Source organism: Zootermopsis nevadensis, unplaced genomic scaffold, assembly GCF_977971745.1.
Source record: "Zootermopsis nevadensis isolate Lab colony 2312 unplaced genomic scaffold, Znev_1.0 Znev_ptg000020l, whole genome shotgun sequence".
Lineage (NCBI taxonomy): Eukaryota > Metazoa > Arthropoda > Insecta > Blattodea > Termopsidae > Zootermopsis > Zootermopsis nevadensis.
In genome coordinates this window covers 7,204,298-7,231,367 of record NW_028259152.1, presented here as the reverse complement: position 1 = coordinate 7,231,367, position 27,070 = coordinate 7,204,298, and the positions used below count along the sequence as shown (strand labels likewise).

The following is a 27,070-nucleotide window of genomic DNA, read 5'->3' as shown; positions in this document are numbered from 1 at the left end:
GACGAACGCGGTCTGTGCCTCACACGGTCTCTTACGTGCCGTCGTCTATAAGCCGAGGTGCGGGATGCAACACGTAAGGCAGATACCGAGACGGGCAGGGACATTTTTGAAAAATTTCAGTTTAAATTTTTTTCAAAATTTTTAATTTTTTTTTTATTTTGTGCGCTTCTCAGACAATTTCCAGGATTTTTCGAAAATATTCAACTTTTTTCAAAACTCTCCACAGGAGATGCATACCAGTCTCGGTGAATGCCACATCCTGTCTCTGACGGACACGGCCTCTATATCACCCGGTTGCTGACTGCCAAGGTGTCTGCACCTCCCGGCCTCTGCACGATTCGGTGTGTGGCCGACCATGTCTCTTCGCGATGTCAGCCGTACCTTGGCTTCTCAGAGGCTGCACGTCAGAGGGCGTGTGAAGCAACGACCGCGTTCCTCAGAGACACAGTACATAGGAAACAGTCTGACAGAGACAGGTTCTGCAATGCATCAGGTGGGGAAAATTTTCGAAAAATTTAAAAAGCCTGGAAAAGAGTCTCCAGTTTGGAAGATTTTTAACCGTCGCACCGGCTCCAAAGGTAAATTAAATGTTATTACACACATTACTATGCAAGATAGGCCAGTGAGTATCGTGCACAGGCCATGGTTCTACTTCCGGTAGGGAAAAATATTTTTCTAGTTGCCACTGCATCCAGACCAGTGTTTTGGCCCACCCATCTGTCTGGAGAAGGAATACAGGAGATCTTTGTCTACAGGGGATGAAGCGGCCAGGGCGTTAAGCTGACCATTCATCTCATTTAGTGCTGAGTTTAAGAATTTGTGGAACTCTAACTCCATTCCTCATGCATCCTTATAATGTGGTGTTCAATTAAACACTAGTGACAACTTTACTTTTCTGAGATTTTAGACTTTAACAGCAACTTGTATAATTACTGTCTTTTGGGATGTGGCCCAATGTAGTCTGGTAGTAAATGACCGACGTTCCAGACGTTTCTACCAAGCTACATGGCACATCTCAAAAGACAGGCATCTTCAACTTTATCTTTATTTTAAACATCTAGTAGAACCTTTAGGAATAAGAAAAGGGAATACCTGAAGGGCAAAATTGCTGAACTTGAGACAAATAATAATAAAAAAAAAATATCAGAGACCTGTACGGAGGCATTAATAACTTTAAGAAAGGATATCAACCCCAGACCAATTTGGTAAAGGATGATAGTGGCAATTTGCTTGCAGATCCAATAAAAATTGTGAATTGGTGGAAAAATTTCTTTAGCGAGCTCTTAAATGTTCATGAGACTGGTGATATTAGACAGATTAAAATGCATACAGCTCAACTGTTGGTGCCAGAACCTAGCTTAGATGAAGTGGAACTAGCCATTGGGAAGTTGAAAAGTTATAAATCTCCAGGTATTGATCAGATTCCAGCAGAATTAATTAAAGCAGGTGTCAAAGGGTTGCATATGAGGATCCATAAGCTTATTCAGTGACAATGGAAGGAATCCATAATTATTCCTATTCATAAGAAGGGGGACAAGACTGAGTGTGGTAATTACCGAGGAATTTCACTGCTATCAACCTCTTACAAAATTCTATCAAACATTCTTTTGGCAAGATTAACCCCATATGTGAATGAAATTATTGAGGATCATCAGTGTGGGTTCAGACGAAACAGATCAACGATTGATCAGATCTTTTGCATTCGTCAGATACTAGAGAAAAAATGGGAGTTCGGTGGGACCGTACATCAATTATTTATAGGTTTCAAAAAAGCCTATGACTCTGTGAAGAGCGAAGTGTTATATAATATTCTTATTGAATTTGGTATACCAAAGAAGCTAGTGAGTCTAATAAAAATGTGCTTAAATGAAACCTGTAGCAAAATTCGAGTAGCTAAATATGTATCTGAGACATTCTTCATCAAGAACGGTCTAAAACAAGGAGATGCTTTGTCTCCCTTGCTCTTTAACTTTGCGCTAGAATATGCTATCAGGAAAGTCCAAGATAGGCAGGAGGGTTTGCAATTGAACGGGACACATCAGCTATTGGCATATGCTGATGATGTTAATTTATTGGGGGACGATATGAATACAATAAAGAGGAACGCAAAAGTTTTACTAGAAGCTAGTAGACAGGTGGGGCTAGAAGTAAATTCAGAAAAAACTAAGTACATGGTAGTATCTCGTCATCATAAGACAGGCGGGCAAAATTACCTTAGGGTAGCTAATAAGTCCTTTGAAAGGGTTACAAAGTTGAAATATCTGGGAACAACAATAACAAATGAAAATGACACTCATGAAGAAGTTAGGAGGAGATTAAATTCTGGAAATGCTTGCTACTTCTCAGTTCAAAACATTTTGTCTTCCTGTCTGATTTCTAAGAACCTGAAAATTAAAGTGTACAAAACAATAATCTTGCCTGTTGTCTTGTATGGGTGTGAAACATGGTATCTCACTCAGAGGGAGGAACACAGATTGCAGGTGTTTGAGAACAGGGTGTTGAGGAGGATATTTCGGCCTAAGAGGGAAGACGATGGGGCATAGAGAAAACCGCATAACGATGAGCTTAAAAATCTGTACTCCTCCCCCAGTATTGTCAGGGTGATTAAGTCGAGAAGAATGAGATGGGCTGGGCATGTAGCGCGCATGGATGGGACAAGAGGTGTGCACCGGGTACTGGTTGGGAAACCTGAAGGGAAGAGACCGCTGGGGAGACCTAGACGTAGATCGGAGGATAATCTCAGGCAGGATCTATGGGACATAGGAGTTGAAGGAAACTGGATTTTGTTGGCCCAGGACAGGGTCTGGTGGAGGGCTTTGGTTAATTCGGTGATGAACCTTCGGATTCGGTAAGCCATCTAGTTACTTAGTTATTATGCCAAAGCTATATATTCTGCATACCCGAATAATCCATTCAAACTGGGCATTAATGGCCAAAGAATAAACATAAAAAATACTTTGACCTACCCATATTTCATCATTGTGGTTTCCTCATTCTCGCAGCATATGCAGAATATCTCAAAAAGATGTATGACCACATTCAACGAATGAAGGAAAAACATTTTAATTAACTAAAACACAATACAAGAGGTTCAATACCAAGGTCAGCATTCCATGTCATATTGTCTATACACCTTTTTGAGACCTCTTGCACATCAAATATATTTAATCGAGAAATGATTGTGGCATATTACGGCTACTTTGCCTTTAAAGCTAGATAAATATACACATTAAGCACAATGTGAAAAGTACGTTATCATACACATACCAATAAAAGTAATCCATCTTCCAAAATCACCTGTCAAAAAATTCTGAGAAGTAACTTACTAATGCAACAAACGATTTGTACTTCTACATTTGATCAGGGCAAGATGCAATGTTGTCCTCTCAGTTTCAACGTACCTTGAATACAGCTTGCTACCATGCATCTGTGACTTTATGAATAATCAGCAGAATACTTAAATACTCAAAAACAAAATGCATTTAAACTGTCAGCAATACTTTTTCTGTTAAGAAAGGGAAACACATTTTATAATCTATGTTAGATATCATGTTAATATAACTTATGATATGACAACTGAGAATGAATTACATTTCTGATAAATAGTAACATATCACAACAATAATTACAAGAAAAGTTACCTTACCCAGAATGGAGAGTAGTACTAATAGCATACAGAAACACTCTATTAGAATGGACATCTTATTAAATGGACTACAGGAAGGTAAAACTGTAAATAAAGATAGTAACTGTTAAAATTTACTTTATTGGGAAAGGATATCTATATGCAATATTGATCACTTTACAGCCATGGGTGCACTCAAAGGAAGGCAACATGTCCTTCACTGTCATGTGCTAGCTTTCAAGTACCATGTTAGTATAGTCTATTTTCTATTAATCAGTTTTTAGTTTGCCAGAGAGTCAAACTGATCCTCATAAAGTGATTCTTTTATTACCAGTCTTCAAACCAAAACTAAATGTGCATGTAACGAGTTATAAAACAGTAAAGTAAAATGCTTCATATTGTAACGTGGGTCGGCGTTGCAACCTGGATTGTCAACCCTGATTTATTCACGTCAAATTTAATCAGTTACAAAGAGAAAGAATGACACATTTCATCAGTTACCTTGGGTCTGCTACTCTCTAGAGAGGCTATATATAAATCAGACTTAATACTGCATCTCAATTTCATTGCTTATGAAAAACATCACATATGCATTATGATGAAACAACAATCAGTCCTAATAAATTTCAAAGTTACAAGTATTTGACTGAGTAAAGTCTTAAGTATATGATCATTTCTCAGCACCAGAATTCAGGAGAGAACCAGAATATAATTATAAAAGTATAGCTAATGAACCATTTGAAAATGTGACAAAATTCAGGTATTTGAGGATGACACCAACAAGTAAGAACAGCATTCATGACAAATTCAAGAGCAGATCAAATTCAGGAAATACTTTCCATCATTCAATCCAAAACCTTTAGTCCTCCTGTCTCACATAAAAACCCAAACGAAAAAAATATATAGAAGTGTAATTTTGACAGTTGTGCTGTATGGGTGCAGAACTTTGTCTCTCACTTTGAGGGAGAAACATAGATTGAGGGTTTCTGAGAAGAGTGTTGAGGAACGTATTTGAACCTAAAAGGGAGAAGATGGATCATGAAGAAAACTGCATAATGTTGAACTTCACTATCTGTATTCCTCACCTGATATTGTTAGAGTGATTAAATCAAGGAGAATGAGGTAGATGGGACATGTGTCATGCATGGGAGAGGGGAGGGGTGTTTACAGGGTATTGGTTGGGAGGCCTGAAGGGAGGAGATTGCTGGGAAGACTTAGGTGTAGGTAGGAGGAAAATGATAAGATGGACCTTAGGGAGATAGGGATCGATGGAGCGAACTTGATTCAGCTAGCTCAGGATGGAGTCTGGTGGCAGGCTTTTGTGAACATGGTGATAAACTTTCCAGTTCCATACAGAAAGTGGGCTATTCTTTGACAAGCTGAATAACAATTGACTTTACAAAGAATATCCTGTACCATAAACAGAGACAGTCTTGATATAGCCCAATATAATCTGTAATATCATCATCTTACAATGATATTTTGAAATTTACATTTTAAATTAAAAATTACAGCACAAAGGATAAAGATATTTGAGAAAAGGGTTCCCATCATGTAAAGAATGCAGATTCCATATTCATTAAACCTAAAATACATCTTTGGTGAACACTGTTGTATTAACACAACTCTATAAGGTCAACAGCAAGGACACTGTAAAATGTTCTACATTGCTACCAGGGATTTACATTGAGGTTGTATGTTATGATTTTGTGATACTAAAATCCTCCTATAACAAATAAAAAGTAATGTTGTAGCCATGTCAGAACTAGGTTTGCCATAATGATAATAATTTAAAATCGTAATAAATAGCATTCACAGAAAATTGCATTTGGAAATTTGAAAGTGACCACAATAACCCAACATGTACACCAGTTCTGAATAATTTCCGGAAATAAGTGGGTCAGAAACAAAAAGCAAAAAATTTGTCTCTGTTGTCCCACTGTACTTCTTTTTATCCTTGAAGGGATTGAGGTATCTGACATTCTAGACAACTTAACTTTTAGCCTTCTGATGTTTTAAAATTGGTCAAAAGAGCAACAGAATGACAATTTTGGCAGCATATTATTTACAGAATGGTGTGTCATTCAGCAGGGCAACATTTTAATAATTAAAATTCAAGACTTTCATTCAACTGGAATATTCAGAGATCTAAATTAAAGTAGCTTCAAATACCACTGTGAAGCTAAATGCACAATAATGAAAGGCTCTCTCATAATTGGTTTAAACCTGTTGGGAAGAAGTAACACAATGTAAAAGTAATCTCGTATCTGCAGCAAGTCATTAGCATTTAATTACATAATGTTATATTAATCTTGGCAATGTATATTGAAATATGACGCAAACAACAAAAAACAGCAAAGATTAAGTTTGTATTATGTCATGGCATGCAGTGTGAGTAGGCAGCAGACAGGAAGCTCCAACAGAACAACAATGTAATGAATATAGCAGTAAAGGCAACATTATTAATTCTTCCAAACATAAAAAAATACTTAGGGAATTCAGATTCATGTCAACCAAGAATAAATGATGTGTTAACAGACAGGAAACCAAAAGTAACCTATTAATAGAGGAAAATTTGAAGATATTTAAACTTGGCCTCCGGGTTTGCCTGGTGAGTCTCTTAAATGCTTTGCACAAGAAACTATACCCTTAAAAGAAATGTGGGAACCACTACAAAAGTACTGAAACTACAACCTTACAGAACCACAGTTATTAAGTCTTTGCATCCACACAATTCAGTATGTAAACTTAATTTCTGGAACTCTTTATCTTCAGTCAGTGGGGATATTTAAAAGAAAGAATGTAGTAAACCAATCCACATGCAAAAGAACATCTCTTGAGATATCGTTCATTCTTAAGTGTCCCAAAAATCCAAAGAACACCATAGAATGTGATCCAGAATCTGTTTAGGTGTGGGAAATGAATCTGAGCCAGGGGGGAATATTTCGTTACCTCTGTAATACAGATATGTAAACTTCACATTACACTGTTGCTGCAGTCTTAACATCACCACATGTGACGAACTAGGCAAAGCAGTAACCAAGACAAGTGTTCACACAGTGAAAAAAACCATGTTGTGGAACAGCTGTCAAGAAGTCTCCATGTGCATTATAAGCTGTCTCGAAGACCATTAGACTTTTTGGGGGAACTGTTCCTGATAACAGGCAGGTTGTACCTTAAGCTGATAGATATTATGACAGAAAAATCCCAATACCACTAGACCGACCTTGGATGTACAGATATTTTATTGACTCCCCTGCATGTCACATTATATTCATATGTTCAATGCAATGAAACTTCAATAGTCATTCTCCCATTGCACTTCTATATTTACTATGACTGTCAAATATTAATGGTGAAGTTTAATTTTTATACAGGTAAGGGAAGGCAGAAAGTCACTAGATGCAATTTCCAACAATTAAGTTGTCATGAAATTAGTGCTTGGAAAAAGAACAAGATGAACAATATTCCCAAATTCATAGTTTACACTGACTTGGCAACAATGTTCACAGCAAAGTGACTTCCTGTTTCTGTGCTGATAAACCTGTGAAATATCTCAAAGATTCATACTTAGAGTTTGCATAAAAACTCAAATATTATTCAATTACAGTTTGACTCTCTGACTTACAACAGTCTCACATAATTACATGCACTTTTAATTAAAAATAAAGATACTCTGCATTTTGATTTCAGTAAACTCTTTCATTTGACCACTCCTTCCAGAAGACAATGGCAATTCAACTAATAAAATATAAAGAATTAATTTATGGCCAGTTAAATATTGCTTTTATCAGTACTTAGGGTGAAACATATTATCATCATCTTGAGTAATTATTACTGCCAGCCATAAGGCAGGATTCATACTTAAGCAACCAAATTGTTAGTTTGTGAAAATGCTGGTGAATGAAATGACAACTGCATACGACATTTTGTATATTTGCATGAAGTTAAACATTCTTTTATTCATCAGCCATCTTTATATTTAATTGGATGATGCAAAAAGCCACTACAAGCACACTCCCTCCATAGCAATAGGTAATATAATAGAAAAGTAGCTTTCTACACCTGTCACAGAGCAGTAGTTTCAAAAGTAATGCTGCTATCATTGTGGTGTGAATGTTTTATTCTGTATTACAAGCCATTTCTAAGAGCAACATCTACCATGTTATCACCTGCTGCTTGTTGCTTTGGTGTGAATCCTGCCTAACAATTCACAGTTAGTGATCAGGCAACCTGGGGATCTCATAAATCTAGGGATCTTGCTGTAACTTACAACATATGTACTTCTTAAATATTGTTTTCACCTTTTAAACATACTTCATCTTCCACAACTCTGTACTTCACCTAGTTTGTTTATTTATTGTGTATATTTAAATTTGCAATCTTGGAATACTGCACTGATCTTCAATATTTTAATATGGTTAGTATAATTACACATTTCTCAGTTCCTAGCCAACCATGTGATAAAGTTATGGAATGTGAATCACACACTGGCCACAGCAATTTGGGACAGTTTTAGAATCACAGTGATTGACAGGATCATACCTGGCCACACCATCTACAATTACTGAAGTTCTCTTCACATTTAAATTTTCTGTACAAAGTTCTTAATGCACTTTATATTTTGTGAACATTTCTGTGGTATAAAGTAACTTCATGGAGCAGGATCTTTGAGAAGAAAAGTCACTCACCTGGTCAAGAAATTCACAAGAGCCCATCACTGAATCCTAAGCAAAGCCATACAATTCCAGTCTACACCCTCACAGAGTAGTCATCAAATAAGCTTAATGGTGGAAGGTGTGCAGAACTTCATTCAGACTTGACAAAGTCTTGCTTGGGAAGTTTGGGACACGATGACAGATGGCTATGTACTAATGTGATGGCCACTAGAGGCCAGTACTTACTCACCCCACTATGACTGTTGGGCATACAAACCAAATTAAACGTTCCAGGAATTAAAATGAGAAGCCGAGAATAGGGAAAACTGGAGAGCTCTTTTTGGGCAGAGCAATGGACCTGTCGTAAGACAGAACACTGAATAATAATAACATCATAGGCCACCAGCAAGCTTGTTTGGCTTCTGCTCTACCCTATTTATTGAAGACATATCTTAATATTATCCTCCTATCTACACCTATGACTCCAAATTGGTCCCTTCCCTCCAGATTGTTTTACCAAAATTTTGTAGGCATTTCTCATCTTGCTCATGTTTGCTATATGGTCTGCCCACAGTATAAGTATTCAGCCTACCATATTTGATACCTCTATAGAGTTTCACCCAGTACAGCACACCTGCTTAATACAATCACATTTTCCTTCATTTTAACCTAAATGGCACAAAGGTTTGGTCTACAAATAATTTGTACAGATTTTACTAAATAACAGGAACATAAAAAAACAGGGTGTAACTAGTTACCAGTTAAAAATAGTATTAAAATATATTAAAATTGTCCGTCAATCACAATAAAGTAATATAAGATAATTAAATGGTTAAAATATTATCTTTTGTTCCGTATCGAGTACTCGATTTACATATGGAACATTCTCGATACGAAACAAAAGATAATATTTTAACCATTTAATTATCTTATATTACTTTATTGTGATTGACGGACAATTTTAATATATTTTAATACTATTTTTAAATAAAATCACAATATGACGCACCTACAATATCTTAGTTACCAGTTACTAATCAGAAAACAGTATACTGAGATTTCAGGTTCTCATGGTAGTGAATATGAACATGAATGTCTTATGGGATGCTGTGCCATGTAGTCTGGTTCTAATGATAGAGGCAGTAAGAACCTCAGAAATAGTGGTCACTTTCTTCAAGAATGGTACAATATCCCAGAAAACAACACATATTTTAAAATTATTACAAAAGACATATCCTGGAAAGATTTATCCCACATCTTCTAGTGATTATGCAGTGTTCTGGCATAAAACCTTCAGGACTGTATGTTCCTCTCATGATACAGCAGTTTTGGCATCAAAAGCATAAAACATTATCAAATTGTTAATAAATACAGACTTTAAACAACTTATAGAAGAAACAAAAATCTGCCAAGAAAGTAAAATCAAAAGAGTGAAGGTTACTTTTCTTAAGATATAACTGAAAAAGACAACCAGCAAGCTTCAACACAAATGAAACACTTTTATTTAGAAAATAAAATCTACTTTTGCAAGTGCTTGGCAAAAAATCTCATAAGGTTTTAGATTATATTTTCAAATTCATACACATTGTTTTCTTGTAATCAGTGCAGACTGCTTATATGCAAATCATAAAACCAAAAGGTAACATTATTAAATTTTACCATCCTGGAACAGGGGATTTAAACCCCCACACTAAGATGCTAATAATTAGACTTTAACTCTAGTGTTTAGTAGCATGCTAGATAATGAGTAAGTCATGATGATAATGTTTAACAGGAAAAAGAAAGTGCTCACTCCTGTTGTTATAAATTTGAAGACTCCAAAAGGTAATATTTACAGATTATTGCCTTATTTGTAATGCATTTCTACCTTGTTACCATGGCAAAGAATCTGTTAACATCAAAGATGGATGAACTGTTTGTTACCTTTATCAATATTAAACAGCAAAACTGGTTGATTGAATGTTTCCTCCCCATTTGAAATACAGAGTATACGGGATGTCCTGCAACAGAATTTTCAGTGCTTAACTTCGTGCTTTTGGGATCATTTTGAGTCAAAAAAAGTTCAAATAAACGTGGGTCCAAACTACAAAGATTTGTCATGAAAATACTCCGCACTCAATATGCATTGCGTGCCTTTGAGAAATTAGTTGATTAATCTGCTGATCTGTGCATATGGCGCACGTACACGACACACAGGGCAGTCAGTGCTTGTAGACTGCGTGACATCTCAGTGCTACTTAGAGCACCTATTGATATTGGAAGATGCTCGTCTGCTAACCAGTTAAGAGATGGCGCACATCCTCAATTTGGTAGGCAGGTGACTGCATCTCTTAATCAACAGTTTCCAGACCGTTTGGCTGAGGTGGTCCAGTTGTTTAGCAAGCGAGGTCACCAGATCTTTCGCCTCTGGACTACTTTCTCTGGGTCACATGAAATCCTTGGTGTATGCCATCAAATCAAACAATAGGCCTGAGCTGCTGAATCGAATAATGAAATCCGGTGCTAACGTCAAAAATGATCATGACTGTGAAGAGGGCTATTATTTCAATTACACGAAGGGCTCAACTGTGCATCGACAATCAAGGTGTCCATTTTGAGTCACTTAATAACGTAATTTAAAATGGAATTTAGTGTGGTCTAAATAATAACGATAATTTAACCTAAAATTAAAAGGAAGTAACGTAAAAGTTGCAAATGCAATAAAATGCTTATTCCCATTTTTTTGACAAATCGTTGCAGATCGGACCCATGTTTATTTGAAATTTTTGGTTCAAAATGACCCCAAGAGCTTGTAGTTAAGCTGGGACATTCTGTTGCAGGACACAAAATATAGGTTCTCCAACATATGGCATTAAGTTTTTCACATTTCTTATCTTATTTTACTTTAAACACATATATTATGATGCTATGAATATGTTATTTTCATCATCCTCATGTGAATCAACTCTCAGGCTGTCTCCATAATCATACTCAGAAGATACACATTCTGTTAACATAACACACTGCCCCTTATGAAGGTGTGGCCTTTGCAATAATGCATTTGTTTTCTCTGTTAAATTATCAAGACTAGCCTGTCCTACCGCACCTGTTTCTATAATCATATGATTGTCATACTGTTGGTCATGACTGAGTCACACACTAGAAGATCAGTACAAGAGTTCTAAAGGACTTTCAGAATCCTTTTATGTCCAATAAAAGCTTTGAAACCAATTGCTTTGTCTGGATACAAATTCAAAATACATCAACAATACAGGCACCGGTACAACCAGGTCACAAAAGATTCTGTCATCGGTAATTTTGGAATCTAGTTGAGATTTACTTCATGACACACACTAGTTACATTAATGTATATATTAAAATTATGCACTGGGCTTGAATTAAATAATTTCTATTGAATGTGTTAATTTATTCAACAGCTTCCTAAATTAGGTTGTTTTTTATATGTATACCAAAAATATTGTGTGTTCATAACCTTCAAAATGCCTGAAAGTTTTCTTGAAGACCTGGATAGTAACGTTTGGATTCTTGTACATCACTAAATATTTAGTCCAATAACACCACTGGAATGAAAGTTGTGGTAAATGGCACAAATGGCATCCATGTATCTAATTGAAGGTGTGCCTGAGCTGCCAAAATGTACAGAGTGATGGAAAAAACCATGTAGTCTATTACAAAAGCAATTATAAATGGCTTGAAAGAGCGCTAAACCCTGCTGTCTGTAGCATTACTTATACATAACCCCACACAAGTTGTAATGTGTCAGAATTGTTCATGGCTTGCACTACTATGTGAGAAGCTGAAGAGTGAGGATGTCTTTTACACAAGCACAGTGCATATTTACTGTCAAACATTGTGACCTAAAACTGCATTCTTGCTTAGCCTGCCAGAGTGACTTTGCGCAAGAATTTCCAGGTTTACATGTGCTGGATAAATTAATATTATTTCATTTAATTAAATGTTTTTGTGACACAGGAAGTGTGAAGAATAAGTGTTCCTGACGCACTTCAGAGTCAAGTGATAGATTTGTTAGAAACATCCATGAAAGTTTGTCATGATTTCTATGAATATATCTGAAAGAGTATGCTCTGTGAAAAGTCATATGGAAGGTATATAAGGCAATCAAGTTTCATTCTTATCATATATACATTGTGCAAAAACTGGAAAAAGACAATCATAACTATAATTTTTTATACATGTAAAATCATATTAGCATCAGGATGACTTTTTGATCACTCTGTACATCATTGCTGAAAATTAAGGTATACTGTAACAATGGCCAGTGATTATCTAGCCCATGACAGCACTCAAGTCTCTGGCTAATAAACAAAACAGCAAGGTCACACAGCAACATGTTCTGTATATGCAACATAACCATTCACCTTGGTTGGGATGTAACTGGGTTGTAGCTACCCAGACTTGTTACAACAATTGTCCAGGATGAGGGAGGTCACACTCAACTGTTCAACTCACACCTGAGCTGTAGCATTCTTTCATTTACTTGTCTTCTGATCATCTACTCTGAAAAACACCCATATACCACTCCATTTAAGTGATCTGCACTAACTTACAAAATCATCCTCACTAAATATTTTCAACAAAAACACTGATTAAAACATGAGCCTAAGACAGAAGTATGACACGTCAGCTGTTTCTTAAAAGTTGTAAACCAGGCATGTTTCCTTGCAGCTTCAAACTTATTCATTCTTATAACAAAAAAATTATTATGGTAGTTAACAATGCTTCTCCAACTGCATAGGTTAAATAGCAATGAATGGTAGATTTTTCATACTCTAAGGTACAGTCCCAACATTCCCCTTGTGGGACTGGTGAAATTGCAGTACACCTAAATATATCTAGGGCAGAGCTCTGATTCCAGAACTTCCAAAATAAAAAGCAGTAGTGCTAACAATATAAATGTGACGTTTGGTATGTAGCATGGTTCTCATATATTTTGTGAACTGTTTTCATCTTGGATTTATAATTAGAGGATTTACAGTAATTCTGAACTGGCAATATTTCTGACACTGGAACCAAATTGCTAACAGCAAGTTTCCCCACACCAAAATCACAATGAGAGGTTCTAAATATAAAATTCAGGGTGATAATGAAAGATAAAATTATACGTTACTTTCAAAATTGTCTTACTTCAGTAAAGAAGGTAGCTGACATTTTTGTAATGTAAAAGATCCACTTTTAAGAATACCACAATTTAGTTTTCTTTTTACTGTCAATTACAGTATTTAAGAAAATTTCCACACCTCAAAGGTTTAGAATGGTGAGGACTGAAGAGTTTCAGAAACTTGGAACCTGGTGGTATTGGATAAGATGCTGAAATTCTGTGGCTGAAGACCAGCAGAGCACAATGGATTCCTTTATAAGCCTTTTCTTTTCCTTCAACTTCAGCAAGGACTTGTGAATGCAGCCCCCACTGTCGGCCAACCTGCTTCCATTAATCCTATGCAAGTGCTGACGTGACACACTTCTTCCAAGTTAGTTCGTGGTTTCTAACAAGAAATCACTCATCCATACCAAGGTAAAATTATGACAGTATTCACAGCACTTACCTTGCTTGTCAGCTACACAGGTGCACCGAAGTACAGTAAAACCTCATTGTTACGATATTGCTTTATATAAAACCTTCACCACATGATCACCTATTCTAATTTTGCTTTGTGCAAAATATGTCCACAAGACACTCTTTTGTTATTATTCTGAAATTAGCATTATTTTTAACTGCATTATAAGTTATTGCATGGTACTGAGACAAACTTTTGGAGACATTTACTTTTCTCTGATGAACAACTCTCTTCTCCTCAGAAAGAGGTTAAGTATGCAAGAAGCCTGCATTTAAATTATATCATCCATAAAATAAGCAAAATATAACGTATATGAGATAAGCATAATTGACCAGTAAGAAGATTATCAAAGCCTTCGGTCTTAAGAAGAAAAATGTTGGTCAGTGGGTTTCTAAAATGTAAGACTATAGTTGCTTAACAACTATGAAGAAAAATTAAGAAAATGTTGGAATGAGTGACAAAAGATGGGACAAATAAAAACTCTTAAGAAATACCTGTACTTTTGTTCATTCAAATGTCACATGGACTGATGTGTTGTGTATGCTACAGCCCCGAGTAACATAACTGTTAAAATGTGTGACATGAACAATGACAGCTGAGTTTTGGATACTTTTGCAAAACTACCATCAAATGCTTTTGTGAACCAGTCACCTGCTATACGCTCACTCATGTAGTAGTGTTGTTCATGTTACAAGTGAATATTGTGTTTATGGTATATTGTGTGAATGTCATGTTTACATAAAGTAAATTTGATATTCAGCATTAATCTTCTTCTATTGCGCGACAGCCCGAAGTCAAGCCTCGGCCTAATTAGCATTAATCTACAGCTGGTGTATTAAAATGTGGAAGGTGAATGTCACAGGTAGCAATTTCCACACAGACAAGCTAGAGAGCTGATGTATAAAGTATTCATTCCATTTCATAGTGAGTGGTTTATACACTTTTGGCCACTTCTTGCATCCTAGTCACCTAGAATTTTTTTGCCCATATAAAGTATTCATTTACTTCAATGTGAAACAGACACTGATATGCTGGTCCATGATGTTGCAAAAGTGCAAGAATGTACGGCTGATGTGCACAGCATTGAAAGCATGCAAAAAATTATTACTGAGCAAAACATTGCAATTTCTCTCTCTCTGCACACCACCTACCTTTGTTCATGTCAGTCACTTTAATGACATCTGTCAAAAGCAAGAGCAGTGACAGATTATTTTCAAACCTTCTAACATCAATGTATGAAGTATATTCTAACATATTAATGTCAAGAAAGTTAAATTGATTAATTTAAACATTTCTAACTAACTCTTACAAATTTAAGCACTGAAAACTGCGAATAGATATACAGCATCTAAATAAGAAGCTGCAAGGTTTGCACATAGTTATCAGGGATCTTTGTTAGGTTTCGCTCAGGTTTGTAGCAACAAGGTTTTACTGTAAGTGAAAGCGGACACACAGTATAAATATTACAAACGTATATACACATGCCTTTGCTGATTCATCATGTAACTGAAGGACTTCTAAAGGAATGTCCCATATTACGGATGGGCTGTTTAAACAATGCTGTAGTCAATATAGAACATTTAAACATTACCAGACTGTACAAAACAAATCAAGCTAATTGGCAGTCATTCAGATATTCCGGTATGGTTTCTGTGAAAAGAAATTAATGCATGTGCTGAAGTAAAAACCGAGGGATCTGGAGTGTTTAAATGTTTTGCATGAAATCACAGTTGAGCCCCATCCAGTTCTCATTATAACTGCATACACTGGGTCTCACCTGAACACCCTGACAAGAAGGCAGATTGTCAAAATATCTGATACAATTTCATTACAAGTAAAAATTCCATTTCTCTGTTATTCATTAATATTTGGGACCATTCCACTGAATCAATCACAATAGAGCTTCATTCTTGACAACATTCATGTCATACTCTTGTGGACTTCTCCCTGCAGTAACTTCATGTTTGTACTCATAATATTTACAGACTTATTGATTGCTTGTGCATGGGGTCTCACAACTCTGGCATGCTTACATATGTACATGTGGGTCATCCCAAGTTGAGGCAACTTTGAGCGCTAGTCAAGAGAACTGTGATCATCTCTCAACATGACTCAGCAGCTTCAGTAAAGTCTCCAACACAACTGCCAGAATAGCGATTGTGGCTGGTAGGTACATTGTGGTCAGCTGTGGGGCTCCATTTGTCTCAATACACTGTCCTGAACATGAAGCAAACAAGATGTTATGAACACATTGTTTACATAGATCATTTTAAGTTTCCAAGACATTAGGCTTCACATATTGCAATTATGACAGAACAGTTCTCATACTAAGATATGTGCTGAATGGAAGAACATTTTCTCATTCTGTCACAATTAGGAGCAGAGCTGTAAAAGTTTTCCAACCTGAGGATAAAATTGAAGAACATAGGAGTTACTGAAGGCTGACCTCAGGATGTTTAATAGTTTATTTACTGATGCTTTTTGAACTACATACGTTCTCCAGCAATGCATCAGAGGATGATTCTGGATGAAGAACTGAGAAATGTGTAAGGAAGTGGTTGTGCCATTGTAAGGTTACTTTCCCAGAATTTGTCTGGAGTCATTGAGGAAAATCAAGTAAAGTCTCATTCAAGTCTGATGGTATCCAGGCTGATAGCTGTCAACAAGATATTCTTGTTAACTACAAGTTCGACATGGGAAAACTGAATTTTCGTAAGTTCAATATTGCTGTTTTCTGAACTTCATACATAATTTAATATTCTAAGAGAAGACCACCATGCTTTGGGAGCTCACTCTGCTCCTACCTGTAAGTGAAAATCCTATTCCAGCGATTGGGAATGACCCTTTCTATCAGATTTACCAGAATAGAATTTTCACTTGAAGATAGGAGCAGAGCTAGCTTATAAATATAGTGGTCTTGTCTTAGGATATTAAATGATGGATTACGTCCAAAAAAATCAGTAATATTGAACATAATGTACAATTGTTAGAACCCTTTAGTTATATCATGTCAGCCTAGTTGTACCTACACATAGTATACTACTGAAATTACACATGCCAAGAAGTGAAAGACCATCACACATATTGCAGGCCATAAGAATTGTGGGGCTTACTGCCATATTGTACAGTGTTTGAGCACTTTCACTTATTTAACTGTCACTTTTATGTTAGATGGCTATGAAGTGTAGTGATTTTTACAGACAGCACAAAGACAAATAAGCTATCAATCTTCATATAAATGCTCTTTAAAAATGATTGCAACTTTATTGTGACTTCCCAAAAACACAACAAAAATAATACAAGCATAGTAGATGAATTAAAGTCTTAATGGCTTCATTTTTTTAAGACTTTAACGCATCTGCTATGCTTGCTTTATCTCGTAAGGGAACAAAATTTTTCTTAATAATGCTCTCTAGTAATGAATTATAAAAAATTTAAATATAATAAAGGTACTGTGGAAAAACCTTCCCACTACCAGGCCTTGAACCTCCAGCTGTACTCGCCTCTTCCTAACAACAAGGCCTGGCACTACGAAAGGCGGGCCGGTTCAAGGGAGTGGTAGTGCATCAGAGGTTTGGGGACCGGCACAAAATTTTTAAATATAAAATCAATTGGCTTCAACATGTTAACAGAATATGGAGAGACAGACTTCCCAAATTATTAAAAAACTATACACCATGTGGATGAAGAAACCCTGGAAGACCGCAGAAGAGATTTTTAGACTATGAGGCCAGAACAGGTCACCATGACCAAATTCCTTGACTGTTTGATGATGATGAGATAGCTACTTTAATGAATCACCATGATTCTTTGCTATAAGGAAGTAACAGTATATGCAAGTGATGAGCCTGGGGAGTGAAGGAATGGCATTAATCAGTGATCTAGAGTAAAATAATATGTTTTGTTTGTAGGACTTTCCCAAGGAGTGAAACTGAGGATAGATTACTACTTTAATTTCCACAGTAGGGGATATATATAAGTGTGTGTGTGTGTGTGTGTGTGTGTGTATATATATGTGTATGTATATATATATGTGTGTATGTATGTGTGTGTGTGTGTGTGTGTGTGTGTGTGTGTGTGTGTGTATATATATATATATATATATATATATATATATATATATATATATATATATATATAAATATAAACTTTCTAGAACAAATATTTTTGAGGGTTCTACACCTGAGGGCAATCAAATTTAATGCTGTAACAAAAATACGAGACTGAACCTAGCAGTCAGCTTACCAGTGCTCGTCACATTGAATGCCATTACACCACTGATGCCGGGGCTGATGTTGCGCCTACAACTGTCTGAACTGCTTGAGAAGTGAACCACCCCATCCTGTGCCTCTCGATACATGAAGCAGTATCGGCGAGGCCCCCTAGATGATCGACTTAGTGGAGTTGTGATAAGATAGTGGGTTCCATTATCCTCCCAGCGCCCATGACAGGAATAAACTGTTAGAAAATATAAGTTAAAATTTTGCATTTAAACACAAGAGTAATGTGATTATTATTAGCTCAATTAAAGAGTGGTCCCAGTCTCTTTTTGCAGGTGAGGCCAAACTACTGCACATCTGTAGATTACACAGGATCTGAGCTGAGTGTTCATTTTAAAATAAAAGTTATCAAGTTATTCAGATATTGAGAAGTTATTAGTTACAAAGGTGAAATACTGAAAATACATTCTAGATTAATGGCATGTTTATGATAAAACTTAGTCTCCATAATTAATGATCATCTCAGTTGACAGTGATTTTCATGGAACCATTGTATTTGCATTATCAAATTGTAGTGAGAATATCTGGAATGCTACTGGAAACTAGGTTCTGTTAATTACACTTACTAAATGCAAATCCACAAACTCTCATATATTCTAACCATACCTGAAACTACATCAGCTGATGTACACTCAGAATGGAACTCCATTGTGTCCATAGTACTGCAGCCCACCACCAGAGTTGTGAAGTCATCCTCCTCAGCACAGGGATCAGGCACAAGGCCATCCAGGTCACGTGAAGACCTCCGAAAGCCACTAGCCCGCATGTACCATTCTATGGATCTCACACTGCGGGTCAGCATTTCAGGGCTCCGATAAACAGTCTTGACTCGTCTTCTAAAATCAAATTCTTTGTATGGGTATGATCCACCTCTTACATTGCTCTGTGATTTTGCGCTGAGGACACCTTGTGTTTGATGTAATTGTGACTTCTCTGACCTCTTTTGTCTTGCAGACCTCACAAATCCATCATCTCGGCTGAGTCCGGTGACACTGAATTTGCCCAAATAGGGGCACTGTCTGGGCTCTGGTCGTGAGGCTGGAAAAGATTATGAGAAAGGATTAGACCTATTTAAACTCTAATTGTATCCTACTTCTTGCATATACAGTTCATGCTGTGAGGCTTATGAAGGCAACATTAATGTTCATGTGTGCAAATTCTGAATTATACAAAAAAGGGAGAGAAACTGAAGTGACCCATGGAAAGTGTATTCCTTCTATTAACTGCAAGAACTGAGAAATGCCTGATGCTTTCAGATTATCATCAGGCTCACTATAACAGATAAAAAAATACTTATGGTAAGTGGAAGGTGACAGAAATAGTTACAAAAACCACAAACTTTATCATTCACAAACTCTACATTTTGCTCAAATATTGTATTTATGGGTTTCAAGATGATTCTGTGAATAAACAACGATTATTGCTTTGAACCACATAAACTGAATCGTCTTTGTTTCGTAGATGTGTTGTGTCTCTTTCAAGGTAACACTTCTTTCCCTTAGGTAGCCTTAGTCTGAGAAGGTTAAGCAAGCCAGGTTAGCAATACAGGTATCCAGAAAGAGTTACTGTGTTTTATTTTCACAATGTGTTTAATCTAACTGACACAAACATACAGAGTACCTAGTGGTTGTGTTTGTAGAACAATAAAATCATTCAGTCATTCTGTGGAATTAGTTCAGAATGATGATGTGTGGCTGCTTCCACAATGACCAGTGTGTTTAATAACTACATGTGCAGCTTAGCTAATGCAATCATTTGTGTATTTAAAACTCATAAATATGTATTCAATCTTTACACAATGGTGTGCACCGGGTTTTTAAACTAAAATTGGTTAATCCTGTTGTATGGTGATTTTGTGCTTCAAGCTATATGGCCATACTCACACTGACATTATGGTCACAACTGAAAGCCATATACTCACTGACTAATGTAATAAATGGCAAAGTGTTCCTGTCAAAGTGCATGGACTGACATGCATCCTCTGGCCTCCTTGTGTGGGAACCTGAAACACAGTGTCCTCAGATTATAGTATCAAATTTGAATGTCTTCCTCACCAAGGCTGGTTTCTACCCACCTACAGTTCCAGAAACATGAAAGCTAAAGTACCATTTAGTTTCAAGCCAGTTATACCATATTTAACTGTAATCAATTAAGCAGTTCCAGAGAGAAAATATGCAGATGGAAAGATATGTATAATCACACCATTATGCATTAATTTCACACTCTTTTTGCAGAGAATGTATGAATATGTTTACAAACTTCACAAAAGTGTAGTCGTTCCCAAATTTTTTTTATTTTTGACTCTTGGTGAAACTAATTTACTAAAACAAAAGGCATACTATACCTGTCTGCACTTCTATAACGTGGCCATCCCTCCGATAGAACATCATACAGACATAACCACTCTGGCTGCAACACACAAATTATTGAAAGTAGCAATGTGTGAAGGGATGTAATGGTCACTTGAATCATGTGGATCACAGGTTCAAATAATGCCTGCACTATGAATGTCTGTTTTTTCAGTGTTCTGTGAAAGATGAGACCCGGATGGACTGGTCTACCATTGAAGGGGTTCTACTGGTTGTCAAAATAAAAGTGGTATGGAACAAAGTTATCCCTGTACCTAACCATCATGAAATGATGTATGGGGCCAGTGAATGTAATGCTCCACATATTCTTAACCCCAGAATTTTATGGAGATAAGTGGTTAGTGTCCTGCTCTGACCAATTTATCCCTGAGGAAAGAAGCACCAGTACCTATTGTATGGACACCAAACATTATCTGGGTACAGTGATGATGAAGAGAAAATCTGTGCCACTTCTGGGAATCTATCCCTACTCCTCCATCTAAGGCTCATCACAAGAACCTGTCATGAATCCTGAGTCAGTTTCTGAAATTAAGCGTTCATTGTCATAACAATGATAAATGTAATATCTGAAGAAGTCATGAAACATTTACGTCTACAGAAATGCAAAGAAACCCAATTTGTCAGAACAGTCACTAGGCCAGGACCCCTCAAAACTGTTTTCACTTTCTTGAGAGAGATGCGGGCTGTGTTTAAATGAGAGGATGAGGGATGTTTGGAGATCATTTAGCTGCACATCCCCTAATAAACCAACTGCTGTGACTGGCTTAACAATGGCTGGGGGAAGTTGAAAAAGGGAAACTGCAGCCACCAAAATTCCCTCAGCCTGGGCTTAAAGTTGTACTACACATTGAGGGAATCATGCCAGATGAGCGTATTACCTAAATAGCCGACTTACAGGAGACATTGTTATGCTAATCTGGTTTGACAAATGTGGATAATTAGTGTTTAAATGACTGCCACTGCCATCAACACCACCACCAAAACCAAATAATTTGGAGAACAGAAGGTGAGTGGAACAAACATAGCTGTAAATATTTTACTAAAGCATTATGTTCATAATAACAAAAGAAAAGCTCAAGTTGCTAAACAGTTGGATGACATAGGGTGTTCACATGCACATGACTCACCAACCCATGGTGAAGTGTGTGACAAGGTGCACTATATCGTGGGAGGCATGCTTCACTTCAGTGCACACAACTCGCATCTCCTGATGCTGGTGGTTGCTACTGACATCACCTGTCAGACCCAGAGACATGACTACCCCATGACTGTTATGGTATCTGAAACAGCAGTATGAATAAAGACAAAAAGGAGACATCAAGGAACATACAAACAGCATATACCTTGGAAGACCTATTTGTAGGGGAAAATAAAGGTGTCAGCAAATGAAAGATGGAAACTGAACTGCACATCACATTGTCTTTGATCATAATGATACATTTGAATTAAAAAATTCTGTATTGAATTTTTATCCAAGTAAGAAAAATTAATAGTTTATGCAACTCTTCTACAAGTATTTTGGATAAGGTCATAAAAGCACTATTGATCTTACATAAAGTGGTTGTTAAATTATCTGACATAAATGAAAATTGATAAGGTTCAACAATTCTTTTGTAAAATTCTCCAATATTAAATGTAATTACTACTGGGTTATTTATCAATTCTTGAGCTGATTCATTTGTATGGTGGAAGATGATCACATTCCACATCACACAAGCTGTGCATCAACTCACCTTACTTTTACCACCATGGATCGATTAGACTATATATTGTAATGCAAGTTACGTACCCCTGAACAGTGCCGCCACTACTTGCATGCTGGTTGGCCCCTGGCTGTGCTGTTGTGTTGGTAATCCTGAGTGTAGTGTTGTGCTTGTGGAACGAGTAGGAGCGTCGATAGTCCAACGTATGCCAATGTTGGAATGCTGTCAGCCACAATGGGAACTTACACTTGCTGGGGGATGCAGCTGCAACAGCAAAATTTAGTTTCATGGCTCTAGTTATCACACCAGAAATGGGGAAGTTTTCAGAAGAAAGCAGAAATAAGGATATACTTAATACTTCTTCTGAAGAGCAGCACATGGCATTGGAAGCCCAAAAAAGGTTATCCTGCTTTAATATCATCACAATCACATGTCACCCCATATTCAAAAATTAATCTCTCATAATAAAGTATTGGCAATATTATCATTAAATCTGGTGTGGAGGAAATACTGCTAACTAAACAAAGATCAGCTAATTACTTTGTTTTGAACTTTATCCACCATCATTTTATCATAATGATCAGATGCAAAGGTACTGATGGATGGATATTTATTCAACTTCGAGTGTCAAAGATGGGGAGGAGAGAGGAACTTTTCTGTCGGATGTGGCAGATTGAACTACTCTTGATCTGTGGGACCGCAGATTCAATTTAAAACAGAACCTTGTCTATGAAACACAAAAAACTATTTTCTCTTGACATGCAATTTTCTGAGACATTTTTGGGCACTGTTTACAGGCCTCGGATAAAGTTTCCATATCAAGCTTTTAGATACAAAACAAATTTTAAATTATAATTTGATAGCAATAATAACAACAAAACAACAGTGCACACCCTTCCGGAGAGTCATAGTCCGTGACCCCTCCATGGGGCTGAAGAGCCCATTGCATGTGGCATCCCCTGACTGGGCCACTCGGTAGTCGACACCATCATTCCTCATCTCCAGAGGGTGATACAAGCCCTCCCCATTCAGTTCTCCAGTCCCAGAAACTCCAGGTAGAGTTGACTTCTCATACACAAAGCATCTGTAGCGGTCCTCATTTGAAGTGGCATGGTTATGGTGGATTTTACCCACCAGATAGCGTGATGAACCTTCCTTCCATGTGGCAAGGCACTGCAGTTCTTCCACTATACAATAAAGAAGCTATGAACTCATAAGTTCCCACAGGAACTGCAAGTTAATAATAACATACCTGTGAGTCACTTCTGAGCTCATAGGTCATTAGTGCAGGCATCTGCCTGAAACTTGTAACACAACAACAGACCTTTGCTCCATCAACATTTTTGTAAGTTTTAACAAACAGAACATAGTTCTTAAAAGTTTCATATTTCTTGAAAACATTTTACTATATAAGTTCTTTGGAGCATACAACACATGGAACCTCAGAAGTCGGTGTAAACGCCACATTACTGTTACTGATTCTACTAGGAGACTGAAAGGTAAAAGTGGAAAGTGGTCTCTAACAACATAACATCTCTACTAAGGTACATTAAAATAAGTTACTTGGTTAAACATTTTTAAGATGGACATACACGCACAGGCATGGAAAGGAAGGCTATACAAATCACTGAAAACAGCAGCAAAAATTTGTACTTCAGTGTGTGCAAGAATGTTTTGAAATGTGATGTTTGCAGTTTTGTATCTCTCATTGGTATTTGTATTCAATGAAGGAGGTTATTCTCCGATTTCTTTGGTTGTCCGTGCTATCATCATTCCACCACTGCTCCATATTTATCTGTAACTGACTTATGAGGTGTGTGATGGTCCTGACAAAGCAGTACATTATCATACCCTCAGTTCGTATTTATATACATATCAGTTACCTTAGTACAATACTTGATACTTATTCAGCTGGCTAAAAAATTACCTGCTTTTAAAGAGCCCAAAGGTTCAAAATTCAAAGAAACCAACATCCGGACCCTGTTACAAACCATTTTAACCTGGATCATGGCTGCAAAACTTATTTTTATAAGACCCCTCCCATTTACATTAGTTTACAACTTAAACTCCGTATGTATTTCTTATGTCCCCATGCATGCTATATGCTTGTCTATCTCATCCTCCTTGATTGGTGATGAATCTCCCCATTGTGCAATTCTCTTTGGCTTTGATTTTCTTCCGCGTCCCTACGTCCTAATAATTCTCTTCTGCACTTTGCTGTCATTCACCGTGTGTACGTTTTCCTCTTAGAAGGAGGATGTTTCATACCTGCATGAAAGAACAGGATTCAATGTTTAGGATTCCAAGTCACTTCCACTACTCAGTAAGTACGTCACTAAACATCGTAGCAGCTGAATAATTAGCATTCCTGCATTGTATAATGGAGGTCCCGGGTTCAAATATCTACATGGCGACCCATTGTCCTGCCAAGGTTTATTGTGGTTTTCCTCAGTCCCTCTGGGAAATACCTTAAAAAGGTTATCCTATCATTCGACGAGAAATTATCCGAGCAACTGAAATCGTTAAATAAAATAAAAATAAATAAGAACGCCACTGGTTGACGTCATTGCGCTCTGATTCGCAAAGTGGTAGCATCATACAGCTGGATCCACACACTGGCACTAGGCATGACCCCCTCCCCAAGGTCACGGAAAGTGGACGTGAGAACATCTTCGGAAAGAGTGATGACCCTTTTGTTCGTGTATTAACAGCAAGGATATGACCACAATGGCTGATAAGGACATACTTTGTGTGTAGTAGGGGCATGAAGTGGTTATTCCAAGGCAAAACAACCAGGCGGGGCGAAAACCAGCAACTGCGCGACCGAAGACTACAACCTTCTCGCTGCAACGACCATCGTCGCCGACATCAACTATTTATATTTTCGTCTGTCTCTCCAGGAGAAGGATTTGAATATAAACTTGAGATGTCTGAAGAAAAATAAAGAAAAAGGATGGAGAAAACAACTGGATCTAAAGGATTACATAACAAAGAACTGGACAGAATTACATAATCAGGAGCTTGATCGTGTTCACGCTTCACTTAATATTGGCTGATCACTAAAGAAAGGCGAGGGAGATATGAACCGAACAAGTAACACGCACGTACAAAATGAGAAAAGCTTGTAATATTTTGGTTGGAAAACCTCTTCCATTTGGAAGACCATAGCGTGGGTGTAAGAATAATGTCAAAATTAATCTTGGAGAAATATCCTCGCTTCGAATTTCGTGTTTGCTGATCTTTGTTATAACATTGATATTGGAGTACGTGCAGAAAGAGAAATATTGTTATTGGAGTGTACTGGTATCACTGCCACGTGCAGAATTGAAGCTGTTGTCCCTACCAACAGTTCCAATCTGTGTCACGTTAGGCCATTCCATGTTTAATTAGACTGCTGATTAATCTGTTCACATCGCCAGGGTCATATCACAGGAATATGATACACCAAGATTTCATTGTACACAAATCAAACTTAAATGCTTTGTTGGTTGCAAGTTACAAATGACAAGGCTCCTCCAAACTTATTTGTGTAGGAGTTTAACACTGGTAATTAAGATAATTTTTCTATCAATTTAATACCCAGGGAGCGTGCTATATACTCCGGCTTGTTACACGTCTGCTCAACCGGTTAACGTAGTTAGTTTGCTCTTCGACGCACAGATGACACCGCCCGTCTTAACAAAAATTACATTTTCCGTAGAGACTGTATTTTCTTGTAGATGTCATAAGATTATCGATTATTCTTATAGTAGCACTGATTAATTGGTGGTTACAGTGGATGGGCGTTGTGTTTTATTTGAGGAAGGAACGGAATTGTTATATTCTATTTAAATGAGCTTCGTCCTTCAGAGGGTAAAAATGTTTATAATCGGACAGCAACAAGCGAAGCATTCCTTACGCTGCACCGCGCAGTCACCTGGTCCTCGACGTAACGCAGAACGATTTTACGTCTGTCAGTCGGCTTCTCAGGAGCAATTCGCTTTTATTACTGCAGTGGGGAACTGGGGCAAGTACCCACTTTTACTGCCGTGTCATCATCATGGAGAGAAACTAACTGGAAACTGCTTTCGTTCCCTCCACTGCACCAACTGGTGTTATACACAAGTACACGAAGGCAAAATTCCAATCCAGTTTATAGCATTTTAGGTGCGTTTAGAAGACCCATTAACTCGCTAGTTTCTCAAGGTATGTCTCTCCGTTAGTAACGGCGCATGAACTACGTGACAAATTTTTATTTGGTACGTCATAGGTGGGCCTACACTAAATTGTGCCAAACTATTTTTGTTCAAGTCTAGTTGAATTTATTTTAAGGACCACTTCATTTTATGCATATAACTCATAAACAAGTAGAATTGCATTTATTTTCATTTGAATTCCAAAGTCTATGTTGCCAGATATGAGTTCCAACAACTGGTAACTGTGAGAGCAAAATACAGGTTTGTTGTCATGGGATATGTTGGGCTTCATGTGTGGATTATGCAGGACTCAGATCTGTCGTTGTGGCCCTGAATCAAAATGTAACTGAGATGGTTTCCTTACCAGTACTCTCTGTGCCATGTACGTCGGGACACGCCTGGTAGCGGAGTAGCAGCCGAGACTCCTCAGTGCATGAGTCGATGCTGGAGACGGGTGAACGACACTCACCGTGCCCTCGGTTGTATGTGAAGGACAGCGGGCCCTTGAAGGGACACTCCACAGGGGTCGCCTCCACGCGGAACATGGAGTACAGCAACGCATCGCCCGTGATAAGCGAGCACAGGCTCTGCAGGCTCTCCCGCGCGTGACAGAAAGCTGTAACAGGAAGAGACAGACAGCCTGACAGTGGGTATACCAACGCAGCAGTCACAGACTTCTGATGA

General features: G+C 37.4%; 1 protein-coding gene across 4 annotated transcripts in view; it reads right to left on the bottom strand.

Moving 5' to 3' along the window:
* Positions 1 to 3,746: 3,746 nt before the first annotated feature.
* Positions 3,747 to 27,070, bottom strand: part of LOC110827676 (uncharacterized) — an 80,120-nt gene continuing 56,796 nt past the window's right edge. For 2 of the 4 annotated variants that reach the window (XM_022059532.2, XM_022059533.2), the window contains 9 exons: positions 26,751 to 27,002; positions 23,105 to 23,398; positions 22,298 to 22,475; positions 21,636 to 21,788; positions 20,484 to 20,548; positions 20,061 to 20,141; positions 18,746 to 19,177; positions 18,105 to 18,317; positions 3,747 to 16,076 (listed from right to left, as the gene is read on the bottom strand). In XM_022059532.2, the coding sequence (XP_021915224.1) occupies positions 15,955 to 16,076; positions 18,105 to 18,317; positions 18,746 to 19,177; positions 20,061 to 20,141; positions 20,484 to 20,548; positions 21,636 to 21,788; positions 22,298 to 22,475; positions 23,105 to 23,398; positions 26,751 to 27,002 (1,790 nt within the window). In that variant the 3' untranslated portion in view covers positions 3,747 to 15,954. The remainder of the gene's footprint in view (positions 16,077 to 18,104; positions 18,318 to 18,745; positions 19,178 to 20,060; positions 20,142 to 20,483; positions 20,549 to 21,635; positions 21,789 to 22,297; positions 22,476 to 23,104; positions 23,399 to 26,750; positions 27,003 to 27,070) is intronic. The other 2 variants (XM_022059534.2, XM_022059535.2) reach the window with 2 other exon arrangements.